Genomic DNA, 12,292 nt, shown 5'->3' on the forward strand with positions numbered 1-12,292 from the left:
AGGTGCTTTATGTACTTTGGTGCTCCTGGCTTACGTACACATATGTGTTAAATCCTTTTGGTGGAGTGTCCCTTTTGTTGTTATATACTGCCCTTCTTTGTCTCCCATTGCCTTTTTTTTTTTTTTTTGGGTGAGGAAGATTGGCCCTGAGCTAATGTCCATGCCAGTCTTCCTCTTTTGTATATGGGATGCCACCACATCATGGCTTGATGGGCAATGTGTAGGTCCACGCCCAAGATCTGAACCCATGAACCCTAGGCCTCCAAATCAGAGCATGTGAACTTAACCACTACATCACCAGGCTGGCCCCATCTCATTGTCTTTTTTATCTTGAAGTCTACTTTCTCTGCTGTAAATATGGCAACACCTGCTTTCTTTTGTTTGCCATTGGTTTGGAGTATTGTCTTCCATCCTTTTACTCTAAGCTTGTTTGTCTTTAGAACTGAGATGTGTTTCCTGGAGGCAGCATATTGTTGGGTCTTATTTTCTAATTCATCCAGCTATTCTATGTCTTTTGATTGGGGAATTTAATCCATTTGCATTTAGAGTGATTACTGATATATGAGGGCTTAATGCTGCCATTTTATCACTTGTTTTCCAGTTGTTCTGTATTTCCCTTTTTCTTATCCCGTGTATTTCAGACTGATGATTCAGTTTGGTGGCTCTCTATGATGGTTTTCTCAGTTTTCTCCTTATTTATCATTTGTGTCTCAGTTGTGATTTTTTTAGTGGTTAACCTGCACTTTGTGTACAAGATCTCATAGATGAGATAGTCCATTTCTGATAGACTCTTATCTCTTTTGACTAAGCAGTTTCCATCCCTTTCCCCTTCGCCTTCTGCATTATTGTTGTCACAACTTGTTCCATTTTGTGTTGTGGGTTTGTGGTTAAAATGATGAGACTATATTTATTCTTGATATTTTCCTTCCCTTCATCTTTAATGTTATGCTAATCTGTTCTGATAAAGAGTTGCAGTTTTCTGATTTTGTCTGCCTGTTTATCTCCTTGCTAAAGGCTGTGTAAACCCTTTCTTCTTCTTTTCAGGTATGAAGGCCTTCTTGATCAAATCTTGTAGGGGGCCTTGTGGCAATGAACTCCCTGAGCTTTTGTTTATCTGGGAAAGATTTTATTTCTCCATGATATCTGAAGGATATGTTTGCTGGATAGAGTATTCTTGGCTTAGAGTTTTTGTCTTTCAGAATTTTTAATATATCATTCCAGTGTCTCCTAGCCTGTAAGGTTTCTGCTGAGAAATCCAATTAAAGCCTGGTGGGGTTTCCTTTGTAGGTGATTTTCTTCTGCTTTACTGTCCTTAGTATTTTTTCCGTGCCATTAAGTTTTGCCAGTTTTACTAATCCATGCCTTGGAGAAAGTCTTTTTACATTGATGCAATTAGGAGTTCTCTTAGCTTCTTTTACTTCTAATTCCAGCTCTTTCCCCAGGGTTGGGAAGTTTTCAGCTATTATTTCTTTGAACAAGTTTTGTGCTCCATTCTCCTTCTCTTCTCCCTCTGGAATACCTGTATTTCTGTTCACTAAATTGCTAATTTTATCCTCCGTAATATCAGCTCTGTCATTCAAGGTCTCCAAATTTTTCTTTATCTCATTTATTGTGTTTTCATCTCCAACATTTCTGATCGTTTTTTCTTTATAGTTTCAATCTCTTTTGTGAAGAATTCTCTCCGTTCATTAATTTTGTTCCTGATTTCATTGAACGGTCTTTCTGAGTTCTCATAACTTATTGAGTTTTTTATGATGGCCATTTTGAATTCTCTGTCATTTAGATTGTAGACTTCTGTGCCTTCAGGATTGCTTTCTGAGTATTTGTCTTTTTCCTTCTGGTCAGGAGTATTAATATACTTCATACCATTCAATGGGGTGGATTTGTGCATTTGCATACTGATAGTATCTGGTCATACATTCCACCTGCCACCACTGGAGAGGGGGCAGCACCTGTGTAATCTGAGCCCACCGTGATCCCTGTCAGCCCTGCTTGTCCAAGCCTGGGCCACTTGTTGGGACTGCAGAGGCCCTGTGGGCTCTCCCACCAGACAAGAAAGCGATTATGCAGGAGCTCAGGGCTGCTGCCTGCTCCCACAGTCCCACTGAGTTGCACTCCGCCCCTTGGGGCCACAGTGGTACTATGGGCATTCAAGGCAGCTGGGAATTTGTTTGCCTGGGTGCACAGCTCCACTGCCATCTGCTCCTAGGTCACACCAGCCATTAGTGCTTTGTGGGCAGGGCCTCCCCACTGGGTCTGAGCCTAGCCATTCCCTGGGACTGCAGTGGCTCTGGGCTCTCCCACCAGATGAGAAAGCGATCGTGCGGGGGCTCAGGGCTGCCATCACCTGTTCCTGTGGTCACACCGAGGCACGCTCCCACCCTTGGGGCTGCAGCAGTACTATGGGCCTCCAGCTGGGAGAGCAGCTGCATGCGTGTACAGGTCTGCTGGGGGACCAGAAGAGTACTCATCTATCTCCACCACCTCTCCAGTGGTAGTCCATCCCCCTTCGAATGTATAGCTGTGCAGGTCTCTCAGGCATCCTGAGGTGCTGTGTGGGTATCTTCTGCTGATCAATGAATGACCATTTAGTTGTAGTTTGAAGAGGGAGAGACAAAGGGAACAGCTCACTCCACCATGATGCCGATGTCACTCCTAATTTTCTTTTGGAATCTGCCTAAGGTTTCTCCCAGCTGATGATGAAAAACTAAAACCACTTGTCATTTAAGTGCAGCATCTCAACACCTGAGTCTCAGTTGAGTCATGCCGATAATGATACTATTTTCCTAAATTCAGAAACTCACCCTATTAAGGGAGAAAACCTGATATCAATTTTTAAAAAACAGTGGGGTGAGAGGAAGCATGACACTGGTTACTGGGGACACTAATTTGTGTTCCCTTTCTAGAGGAGACTGTGTTTTTCATTCCTTCACTTGTCGAACCTTCTCTTCATCCTCAGGAGTTGTGAACAGATGTGTCTACAGCACAACCAAGGCGGCCGTGATTGGCCTCACAAAGTCCGTGGCAGCAGACTTCATCCAGCAGGGGATCAGGTGCAACTGTGTGTGTCCAGGTGAGTTAGGCTCCACAGGGCTATGAAATTGTCCTTTGTGACATCCCAGTTGCCACTGTGAGAGAGATCTCCATAAGCTTGTTTACCACCTGTTACTGTGTCCTGTCATTGGGACAAGTTCAAAAGGGAAAGAGTCCCATCCTGTTAAGGTAACAGTCTAACAGTCAGTTGGGAGAGAGATCCTAAGTCATCAGGAATAAGCCACTGAGGCAAACAGTTTACATGCTGCTCATGCACGTGGCGGCAATTCTAAACCACTGGGTTAAGAGACATGAGTCACCAGGGCTTACTGTTTTGGAAGCAGACCAGGGATGACTGTGTTGGGGGGAAGATGAAAAGTAGCCCATGCTCACAGGACAGTGGAAGAAAGTAAGAGGAGCCTCCCAGAACACAGGGGCTCTGCCGTGGAAATCACCTGGGTTGGCCCAGGGATAAAAAGGAGGGATTAATACCTTCCTTGATGCTATACAAAGTGAGTCAGCAAACTATGGCCTGCAGGCCAAATCCAGCCCACCGCCTATTTTGTAAATATAGTTTTATTGGAACACATCCACACCCAGTTTGCTTCTTGTATTGGCAATGGCTGCTTTCATCCTACAACAGCAGAGTTGAAAACAAATGGTTCTTAACACCAAGAATATTTACTGTTTGGCTCTTCACCCAAATGTGCTGACCTCTCATAAAAGAAAGGAGAAAAGCAGAACTTATTAGTAGCAAGGACATTCAATATGTCCAAACTAAAGCATTCAATAACCTATTTCTTAGGAATGACTTCTCATTTTCTTAATATCTGTAGGTGTGTTTATTAATTAGATATGCCCTTTCACCTGGTTCCACTGACCAAAATGAATATAGGGTACCTAAGAAGAATTACTAACTTCCTCTCTGGAAAGAAATGAAATGAACATCCAGGATCCAGGTTTTTCTCAGTAGTTCACAGCTGGTGTGGGGATTGAGGAGGGGAAGCATTGCAGTTCCCTGTGGGACCTTTCACGACCTGGAGGGTATGCTAGGATCTGGGGGGGAGTTGACGGGGAATAGGCTGGACAGCCCCACAGGAGATTCTGATGTAATCCAGCCTGATCTCCCCTCAGGTTGAAAACCACTGATTTATTAAAGAGGGAAAACGACTATATACCTTTTGTTGACACAAAATAACCAATAACCATTTTATAGATAAGAAAGATAAGGTGCGTTTTACTTGAATCAGGCAGTCTCTACAAAGGAAGAAAGCGTTCCAGAGAGGCATGGTTTTCAGTACAGTTTTATACCTTTTTAGAACACAGAACATCCATAAAACACACCCAGGATACATATTCATCAAAGTTTCAGAGAGATACTCAGTTGCAAATTAGCAAGCAGGTCAACATGACCCTGATGTCAGGAAGGGGAACTTATCTGTAAAGAGTTCTGATACTGGTGGGCACAGGAGGGGAAGTGTGCATCCTTATCTTCAAAGAGTGCCTTCTTTTACTTTGAGATAATGCATAATGCCCTCTTTAATGGTTAAGGCAGATGTTTGATAGGCTATAAGTCAGGTGTCTTTAGTTCAAGCCAAATCAGTTTTAAACCAAAATAGCTACCCCATATACCTCAATATGTGAAAATTTCTTGTCACTTTCAAGCTACAGCATTCCCCTTATGGAGGTGTTGTGTATAATTTTTCCTGGACTAAAAAGGTAAACATCGGTAACACTAAGAAACAGGAGGATACAGAAGAGACAGTTTCACTTGGTTTTAACATACAAACTGGTGATACCTGAGCCTAGCTCTTCTTGGTACCATTTACCCGGTGGAATAAATGGCAAAATGATTTGGAAAATGTGATTGTTTTAGCAGCTAGCCTTTTCAGAAGATTGGAAAATATGTTATCAAATTCTCTGGGACAAGGAACTAGCTGTGACTCACTGAGCCAGTCCCAGAAGGAAACATGATGGGGAATGAGTGTGTGTGGGATGGTGCTGATGGCTGTAGAGTCACAGCTGGTCAGCACGACTTGGGTAGACAGTAGCATGGTGTGTCAGCCTGTGCCATGGACACAGTAGAGTCAGGTGACAGTGGAATGAAGCAGAAGGCATAGGCTTGATCCACAGCTCTCATTTAATGGCCATTCATACTGGCCACATGTAAGATGTGACGCTCATTTTCCTCAGTGGGAGGAAGCTGTAGAAGCTGTAAGGATTTTGAGGAGAGTGTTAGAGAAGCTCAAGGCATCTTGAGCACACTGCTGGTGAAATTTTGGACTTTAAGGAGGCTGTTGATGAGAGAAGTAAGCAAAACGTTGTCTTAGGGGCTGGCCCCGTGGCCGAGTGGTTAAGTTCGCGAGCTCCGCTGCAGGCGGCCCAGTGTTTCGTTGGTTCGAATCCTGGGCGCGGACATGGCACTGCTCATCAAACCACGCTGAGGCAGCGTCCCACATGCCACAACTAGAAGGACCCACAACGAAGAATATACAACTATGTACCGGGGGGCTTTGGGGAGAAAAAGGAAAAAAATAAAATCTTTAAAAAAAAAAAAAAAATGTTGTCTGAAACTGGATACAAGGGGGTCTTTGTTATGTGGTTTCAGAAATTTTATCAGCACTATTGGCTGCAGTGACATGGAAGGTATAAAATGTTTCTAATGAACCAGGCGATGTAGCGAAGGCAATTTCCTCCCAGAGTGGGGAGAGTGCCGCCCCTCCGAGTAAAATGTGAGAGGAGAAAGAAGCTAAAGAAAGGGTTCTTAGACAGAAAGTGTCAGAAAGTGCAAATTTTGAAGCTTCCCAGCCTCTCCAGAGAAATGGCAAATGGTCATAAAATTAAGGAATTATTTCTGAGCAGACCTCAAATCTGTAGTGCTGTGAGGAGCCCGCTCTAAAGATGGACCTGAAGGATGACTGCAGATCATTTTCCGTGACCATAGGAAGACCGTGTGGCCTCCTGGAGTACTGTCAGTCAGAAAGAGGCTTCTTGAGAATTTACAGGTTACATACGTTAACAAAAAAAGTCTGGGGAACTTGCTCTGTAGGAAGGTGAACTAAGTGGGGTTTTAAAAATTTTAGTGTCATTCTTATTTTTCTTTTTTTAAGTAAAATATTGTAAATTATATTTTTCAAAGAAAAACATGAAACAATGTTAAAATAGGAATTTGAAGCCAATGAAAACTGGCAAGATAATGAGGAAAATTTAGAACCAAGGACTGTGACAAGCATGGAGCTGTCCCTGAGGATTCAGAGTGAACGTGACAGCAAAGAATGGTTTTGAGATCATTGAGACAATGTGGGTCCTTGTACTGGTAAAGAATTGTGTGATATTACCTAGCCCTCAGGGTTGTTGTGAGGATTACTGAGATAATACCTGTAAAACTGCATACAGTCCATAAAGTATCATGTCAGTGTAATGCGACTAAAATGCTGGTGTTTCACTCAGAGTCCCTGCCTAGTGTCATAGTGAATTGTAGTCTGTGCTTTTAAAAATCATGGAAATGCTGTTAAAGAAGTTATAAGCCTATGAAATAAGAGGGCAGGCAGAAGAGGTGAAATTGCTGTTCCAAGTTATGGACAGGATTTCTCTGGTACCTGTATCCTACGGAAAGGAAGTTTAAAGTTGAGTTGCCAATTTCTTTTTCAGTCTAAGTAAGTAACCAAGCTGAATGTCACCCTTTGATTTAGGAACCGTTGATACCCCATCTCTGCAAGAAAGAATACAAGCCAGACCAAACCCTGAAGAGGTATGTCTCCTATTTTAAATGTGTTTAAATCTTTTAGTTAAAAAAAATGCCCTCTTCCTTACGCAGAGTAGACAAATGCATAGAGACAGAAAGTAGAAGGGTAGTAGCTGGGCCTGGGGGAGGGGCCTGGGGAGTTAGTGTTTAGTAGGCATAGAGTTTCAGCTTTGCAAGATGAAGAGACTTCTGGAGATTGGTTGTGCAACAGTGTGAATGCACTTCATGCTACTGAACTGTACACTTAAAAAGGGTTAAGATGATAAATTTTATATTATGTATATTTCACCACATTTTCAGAAAAATTTAAAAACCCTCTACTTTAAGATTAACTTCCTGATCTGTCACAGTGTCTGTAGGTTTTAGTATAACACAAATAGTTTGAGCAGCGTAGGAGTCACCATAGTCCTGCGTGGCCCACAGTTAATAATATTAATGATACTCTCATGTATCATGCGTGAATAATCGAGGCAGCAGGCCAGTGGCCTCTGTAGATCTCTCTTGCTTTGCCTCCTGAAGGAGCTGCCAGTGAGTTCATACTTTAGCTCACACCACTGATGTCTGGTGTGGTGTCTGGTCACAGGCACGGAGCGACTTCCTGAAGAGACAGAGGACGGGAAGATTTGCAACCGCAGAAGAAATAGCCCTGCTCTGCGTGTACCTGGCTTCTGATGAAGTAAGCGCTGTTCTTCCCAGGGAGGTCATTATTCTCAATCACATTGGCCCGCTATTTTTGCTCATCAAGTAATGTCATTTTACAGAGTTACAGCATATGATCGTTAAGTTGCTGCATTTACGAGGTAGGGATAAGTTCTGATTTAATTTGCTCAAAGAAAGACCACTTTGATCTGAGCCACTAACTCTTCCTCATTCAAGTTTATATGTCACCAAATCTTGTAGCAAATAAAAGGGAGGATGGAAAAAAATTAAATCGCTCAATTTTATGAGAAACAGTTACTTTCAAAAATTACAGTTGGGGAAGCCTTGACTAAGTGTAAATCAAACGAACCTCCAAAATCATGAGAGCTTCAGGTGAAATGGGGAGAGAGTTAACCAGATATAATTGTGTCCAGGAGACACAGAATTGGCATCTGGTGTTCTTAGTTTTACTGGAAACTTATTTAGAAGAATCCCACTGACTCTTTTCCTATGAATTTTTACTGTTTGTCATCATATATGGAAATTCCTAATTCTGTCTCTTTCCACTTTGCATCTATTTAGTAACCAGTTTCTTCCTTTTTTTTTTTTTTTTTGAGGAAGATTAGCCCTGAGCTAACTACTGCCAGTCCTTTTCTTTTTTGCTGAGGAAGCCTTGCCCTGAGCTAACATCCGTGCCCATCTTCCTCTACTTTATATACGTGGGACACCTGCCACAGCATGGCATGCCAAGCGGTACCATGTCCACACCCAGGATTCAAACCGGCGAATCCCGGGCCGCCGAGAAGCGGAATGTGCGAACTTAACCACTGCGCCACCGGGCCAGCCCCCCAGTTTCTTCCTTAATGGCTATTGTATATTTTTAAATGGCTTACAACTGTGAAGGCAGAAACTACATTTATAAGGAATAGAGCACAAGAATATCCCCCTATGTTATGTCTTCAAATGTTACATGCCCTGGAAACTAACGTGTGAGCAGAAAGAAGGCAAAGGGAGCAGGCAGGAGAGAGGTGTGTCACTGGCCACTTAGCTCCTCTTTACAGTGATTTGGTGCACATGAGGTGGTTGATGAATGTGGCAGATAGAAGGGTTGAAATGTTTTAGTGACAGAGCAGTTACTACTTGTCAGAACTATTACAACAGCTGTTAATAGCTGGGGAAATTGCTAGGCATTTGATTAATGGAGCATACATTGGCTTTTGTGATTTCTCTGAATCTATATCTTCAGAAGAGCTCACTTGATTTTGAGGTACTGCTGATAAGCTAAATTGTCCTTGTTTAGCCAGAACTTAAGTTACCAAATATTTAGAAATGTTCTGGCTTGAAATGTGCAACAAAAGGACCATTGGCCTTTTAGAGGAGACCAGAGGAGTCCATATATAAAACAGAGAACTTGCCTTTTTAAAAAAACTTGAGGGAATTGGGGTTGTTTCTTGGTAAACTGATTTATCTGCTTTATATGATCCGTTTTCATATATTGAACTTGGGGCCAGCCTGGTGGTGCAGCAGTTAAGTTTGCAGTCTGCACTTTGGCGGCTAGGGGTTCACTGGTTTGGATCCCAGGTGTGGACCTATGCACCACTTGTCAAGCCATGCTATGGCAGGCATCCCACATATAAAGTAGAAGAAGATGGGCATGGATGTTAGCTCAGGGCCAGTCTTCCTCAGCAAAAAAAAAAAAAAAAAAGAGGACGATTGGCAGTAGATCTTAGCATAGGGCTACTCTTCCTAAAAAAAAAAAAATTTCTGTTCTTCTATTATGATGTCTTTCCTTCTTGCCTCTTCCATTGTCTCAGGCTTTAGATGAGTTTAAAACTAAGAACACAAATTTGAGTCTTTATTATCCATGTTTAAGTTAAAAGACTGTTAAACCTCTACCACAAGGATCACTTCACCTTGAATTCTTTAGAAAATGAAAAATTCTGTGGGAAAGAAACAGTAATATTTTTAACTCCTTTAGTTTTACACAGATTTAGATGTCTGAAGTTAGTATAGAATATTTTTTTGTAGTTCAATAGATAATTATTAGTATTCACATAAATGTTAAAAACACATTTAGCATGCTCCAGCTCATGGAATTACCTGTGTATGTTGACCAACTAAATATACACCGTCTTTTAAAACAATTCTATTTGTAAATTGACACCACCACTTTATGACTGACACACTTGATTATGTTCAAAAGTTTATTAGTGGCATAAAACTCAGCTAGTTTAGAATAGTTCTGAGTCTCAAAATTAAAGTGTACTATTTTAGCCTAGACTTTATCCTAATTTGGAGAATGGGTATATATCACCAAACTGCTTAATTTTCTGATTCTGAGACCAAATACCTAATAGCCCCTGCGTAGAATGTGATACATGCTCAAACACCAGCTAGAGGCCACTTAGCTCTGGATCACAAGAACACTCAGAAGTTTTAAATCACCTGAAACTTAATTCTAATTTTCCTAAATTCTGTTAAGTGAAGTTTCCTGTTACCAGGAGAGTAAATTGTTTAGTTATCTCAGCCATACAAAAATTGAAGAAACACAACCTGTGTTAAACCTGGCTAATTGTTGGGTCTCCTTGTGTTTATCACTACAGTCTGCCTACGTCACAGGTAATCCTGTCATCATTGATGGAGGCTGGAGCTTGTGATTCAGGATCTCCTTGCTGGGAAGGCAGGCCCTTCCTGTACACTGTAAACCCGGCTATGAAGAAAACTCACTCATCATCTCTTTCCTATTAATGGAATATTAATGAAAACAAGCCCTTTTTAAGGATGTCATTGTTCACAAGAATTTGATTCTTTAAATATATTAATTTCTTTTGAAATCATTGTAGCTTAATAACATCACTGCAAAAGAATAGTTTTTAAAATAAGCCTCAATTTGTAAGCATTTAAAATTAAAATATGAAGGAAAAAAGTAAGTTTTTTAAAAGAAAAGTGTATTCATTTCTATTTCCCAATATTCAGATGTTTTTGTTCAGGTCTGCATTGGTCTGTATGTGGATACTAATTTAAAATTTTTACACCGTTATAAATGAACAGCAAAGGTAGGAAGGAGTTTGGCTTCACTAACTTATGTTAAAAGAACTATAGACTATTCAGAACTATATGTTGGTCTGTTATATAAAATAAAAATAATCATCAGGTGTTTATACTTAATGGATGTTATCACTTGTGATTAAGTACTATTTTCTTAGTCTAACTAAAAGATCTTTGTTAAAATAAACAATGACATTTGACATGAGCCTAAGAAACATAATAGTTAACTAACGCAGTGATGCAGGCTTGGCGAGCCGAGGAGTCAAAAGAAAGATTTCTTGGACTCTTGAGGTCTGGCAGTAGTGCTCTTTTATTAAGAGAATAGCATGGAGTAGCATGGGGACAGGAACCAGGGGTGGTGAAGAGCTGCAATGGGGACAGGACCCAGGGGCGGTAAGAGCTGCAGCATGGGGACAGGACCCAGGGGCAGGAAGAGCTGCAGCGTGGGGACAGGACCCAGGGGCGGTGAAGAGCTGCAGCATGGGGACAGGACCCAGGGGCAGGAAGAGCTGCAGCGTGGGGACAGGACCCAGGGGCAGGAAGAGCTGCAGCATGGGGACAGGACCCAGGGGCAGGAAGAGCTGCAGCATGGGGACAGGACCCAGGGGCGGTGAAGAGCTGCAGCATGGGGACAGGACCCAGGGGCAGGAAGAGCTGCAATGGGTTGAGGGTAGGGCTAAATTTATAAGGCATAGGTATGTGAGTTATTTCTTTACAAGACAAAGGAAAGATCATGAAAAAAATGTTAAAATGGTGTCTTTGCAGGTGGCGTCTGGTTATTGGGTGGTCCTAGAACTTTGGGTAAGAATCAGATCAATGAGGTCAGGATGTCCTGTGCTTCCCGGAGGATGATGTAGATCGGTATGTAGGCCAGGACGCCTTGGGCTTCTCTCCAGTGGGCAGCCTTGATCTGCATCAGCAGTATCATCAGTTTGAGGGATATTTTTTAGATTAAGTATAGATTTCTTCACCAAATTCGAGGATAACAGACAGGAGGATATAAAACTTAGAAATAGTCTCTGGATAAATAAATATAAATGAATCATATAACAGGAAACAAAACTAAAGAAAATAAAAGTTTCAAGAAAAAGTTCAAGTAAATTCATGTATGATAGAGTACTAGGAAGAAGTTTTTTCTTGTTCTTTTAGTTTTAGCGTTTTGTGTTTGTTTTTTATTTGTAGCTACCTCAAAAGACCAAATGGTATGATGCACATATAGATAATAAATGAGCAGTCTTTTCTCTTAGAATGTTAATTAATATTAACAAGGAAATTTTTAATGGACAATGAAAGGATAACATTTTGTTATAATAATCGCAGTGGATTCTAACATTAACACATGACCCTCAGGGTCAGTTCTCTCAGAGCTAACTGTAAACTATAAAACAGTGTCAACAATAAAAGCAAAGTAAACTGGAGCCCAAAAGTTCATGTTCTCTAAAGTAAGGTTAATTAATCAGGTTGATGGATCAATGAGGAGCATATGACTGAAAGAAAAGGAAAACTACATTTCACTCCTGTGGTAAGAGGAAGCTGGATGTCACCAGAAGCCTTTCAAGCTTTAGGGAGGAAGAGTCAGTGTAGGAAAATAACCATTGTAGACGGCCTGAGCCAGGTCATGGGACGGGACTTGGGTTCCTCCATCCTGTCCACAAAGGAGCACCTGAGAGACGAGGAGGAGCGGCTCCCGTCTGCTGGGGACGGTCCTGGACACTGTCTGTCTCGCCTGAACAGCGGTGATTAAAACTGGCAGTTGCTTAAAGGAGTAAAAAACAGGTAAGAAATTCTTTATTTCTGAAGGACGTGGAAATGCCCCGGAAGGGGCGC

The 12,292-nt window shown here is 41.6% G+C and overlaps 2 protein-coding genes across 10 annotated transcripts in view; both read left to right on the forward strand.

Moving 5' to 3' along the window:
* Window positions 1-10,585, forward strand: part of BDH2 (3-hydroxybutyrate dehydrogenase 2) — a 30,160-nt gene extending 19,575 nt beyond the window's left edge. For all 3 annotated transcript variants that reach the window (XM_008540125.2, XM_070614118.1, XM_008540126.2), the window contains exons 7-10: window positions 2,960-3,073; window positions 6,726-6,784; window positions 7,362-7,454; window positions 10,021-10,585. In XM_008540125.2, coding sequence (XP_008538347.1) covers window positions 2,960-3,073; window positions 6,726-6,784; window positions 7,362-7,454; window positions 10,021-10,074 — 320 coding nt within the window. In that variant the 3' untranslated portion in view covers window positions 10,075-10,585. The remainder of the gene's footprint in view (window positions 1-2,959; window positions 3,074-6,725; window positions 6,785-7,361; window positions 7,455-10,020) is intronic.
* A 1,279-nt stretch (window positions 10,586-11,864) lies between these two features.
* SLC9B2 (solute carrier family 9 member B2) overlaps window positions 11,865-12,292 on the forward strand; it is a 60,135-nt gene continuing 59,707 nt past the window's right edge. For 2 of the 7 annotated variants that reach the window (XM_008540129.2, XM_070614107.1), the window contains exon 1: window positions 11,865-12,241. The gene's annotated coding sequence lies outside the window, so the exon portion shown is untranslated. The remainder of the gene's footprint in view (window positions 12,242-12,292) is intronic. The other 5 variants (XM_008540130.2, XR_548057.2, XM_070614116.1 and 2 more) reach the window with 5 other exon arrangements.

The sequence above is a fragment of the Equus przewalskii genome, chromosome 3 (genome assembly GCF_037783145.1).
Source record: "Equus przewalskii isolate Varuska chromosome 3, EquPr2, whole genome shotgun sequence".
NCBI classification, from domain to species: Eukaryota; Metazoa; Chordata; class Mammalia; order Perissodactyla; family Equidae; genus Equus; species Equus przewalskii.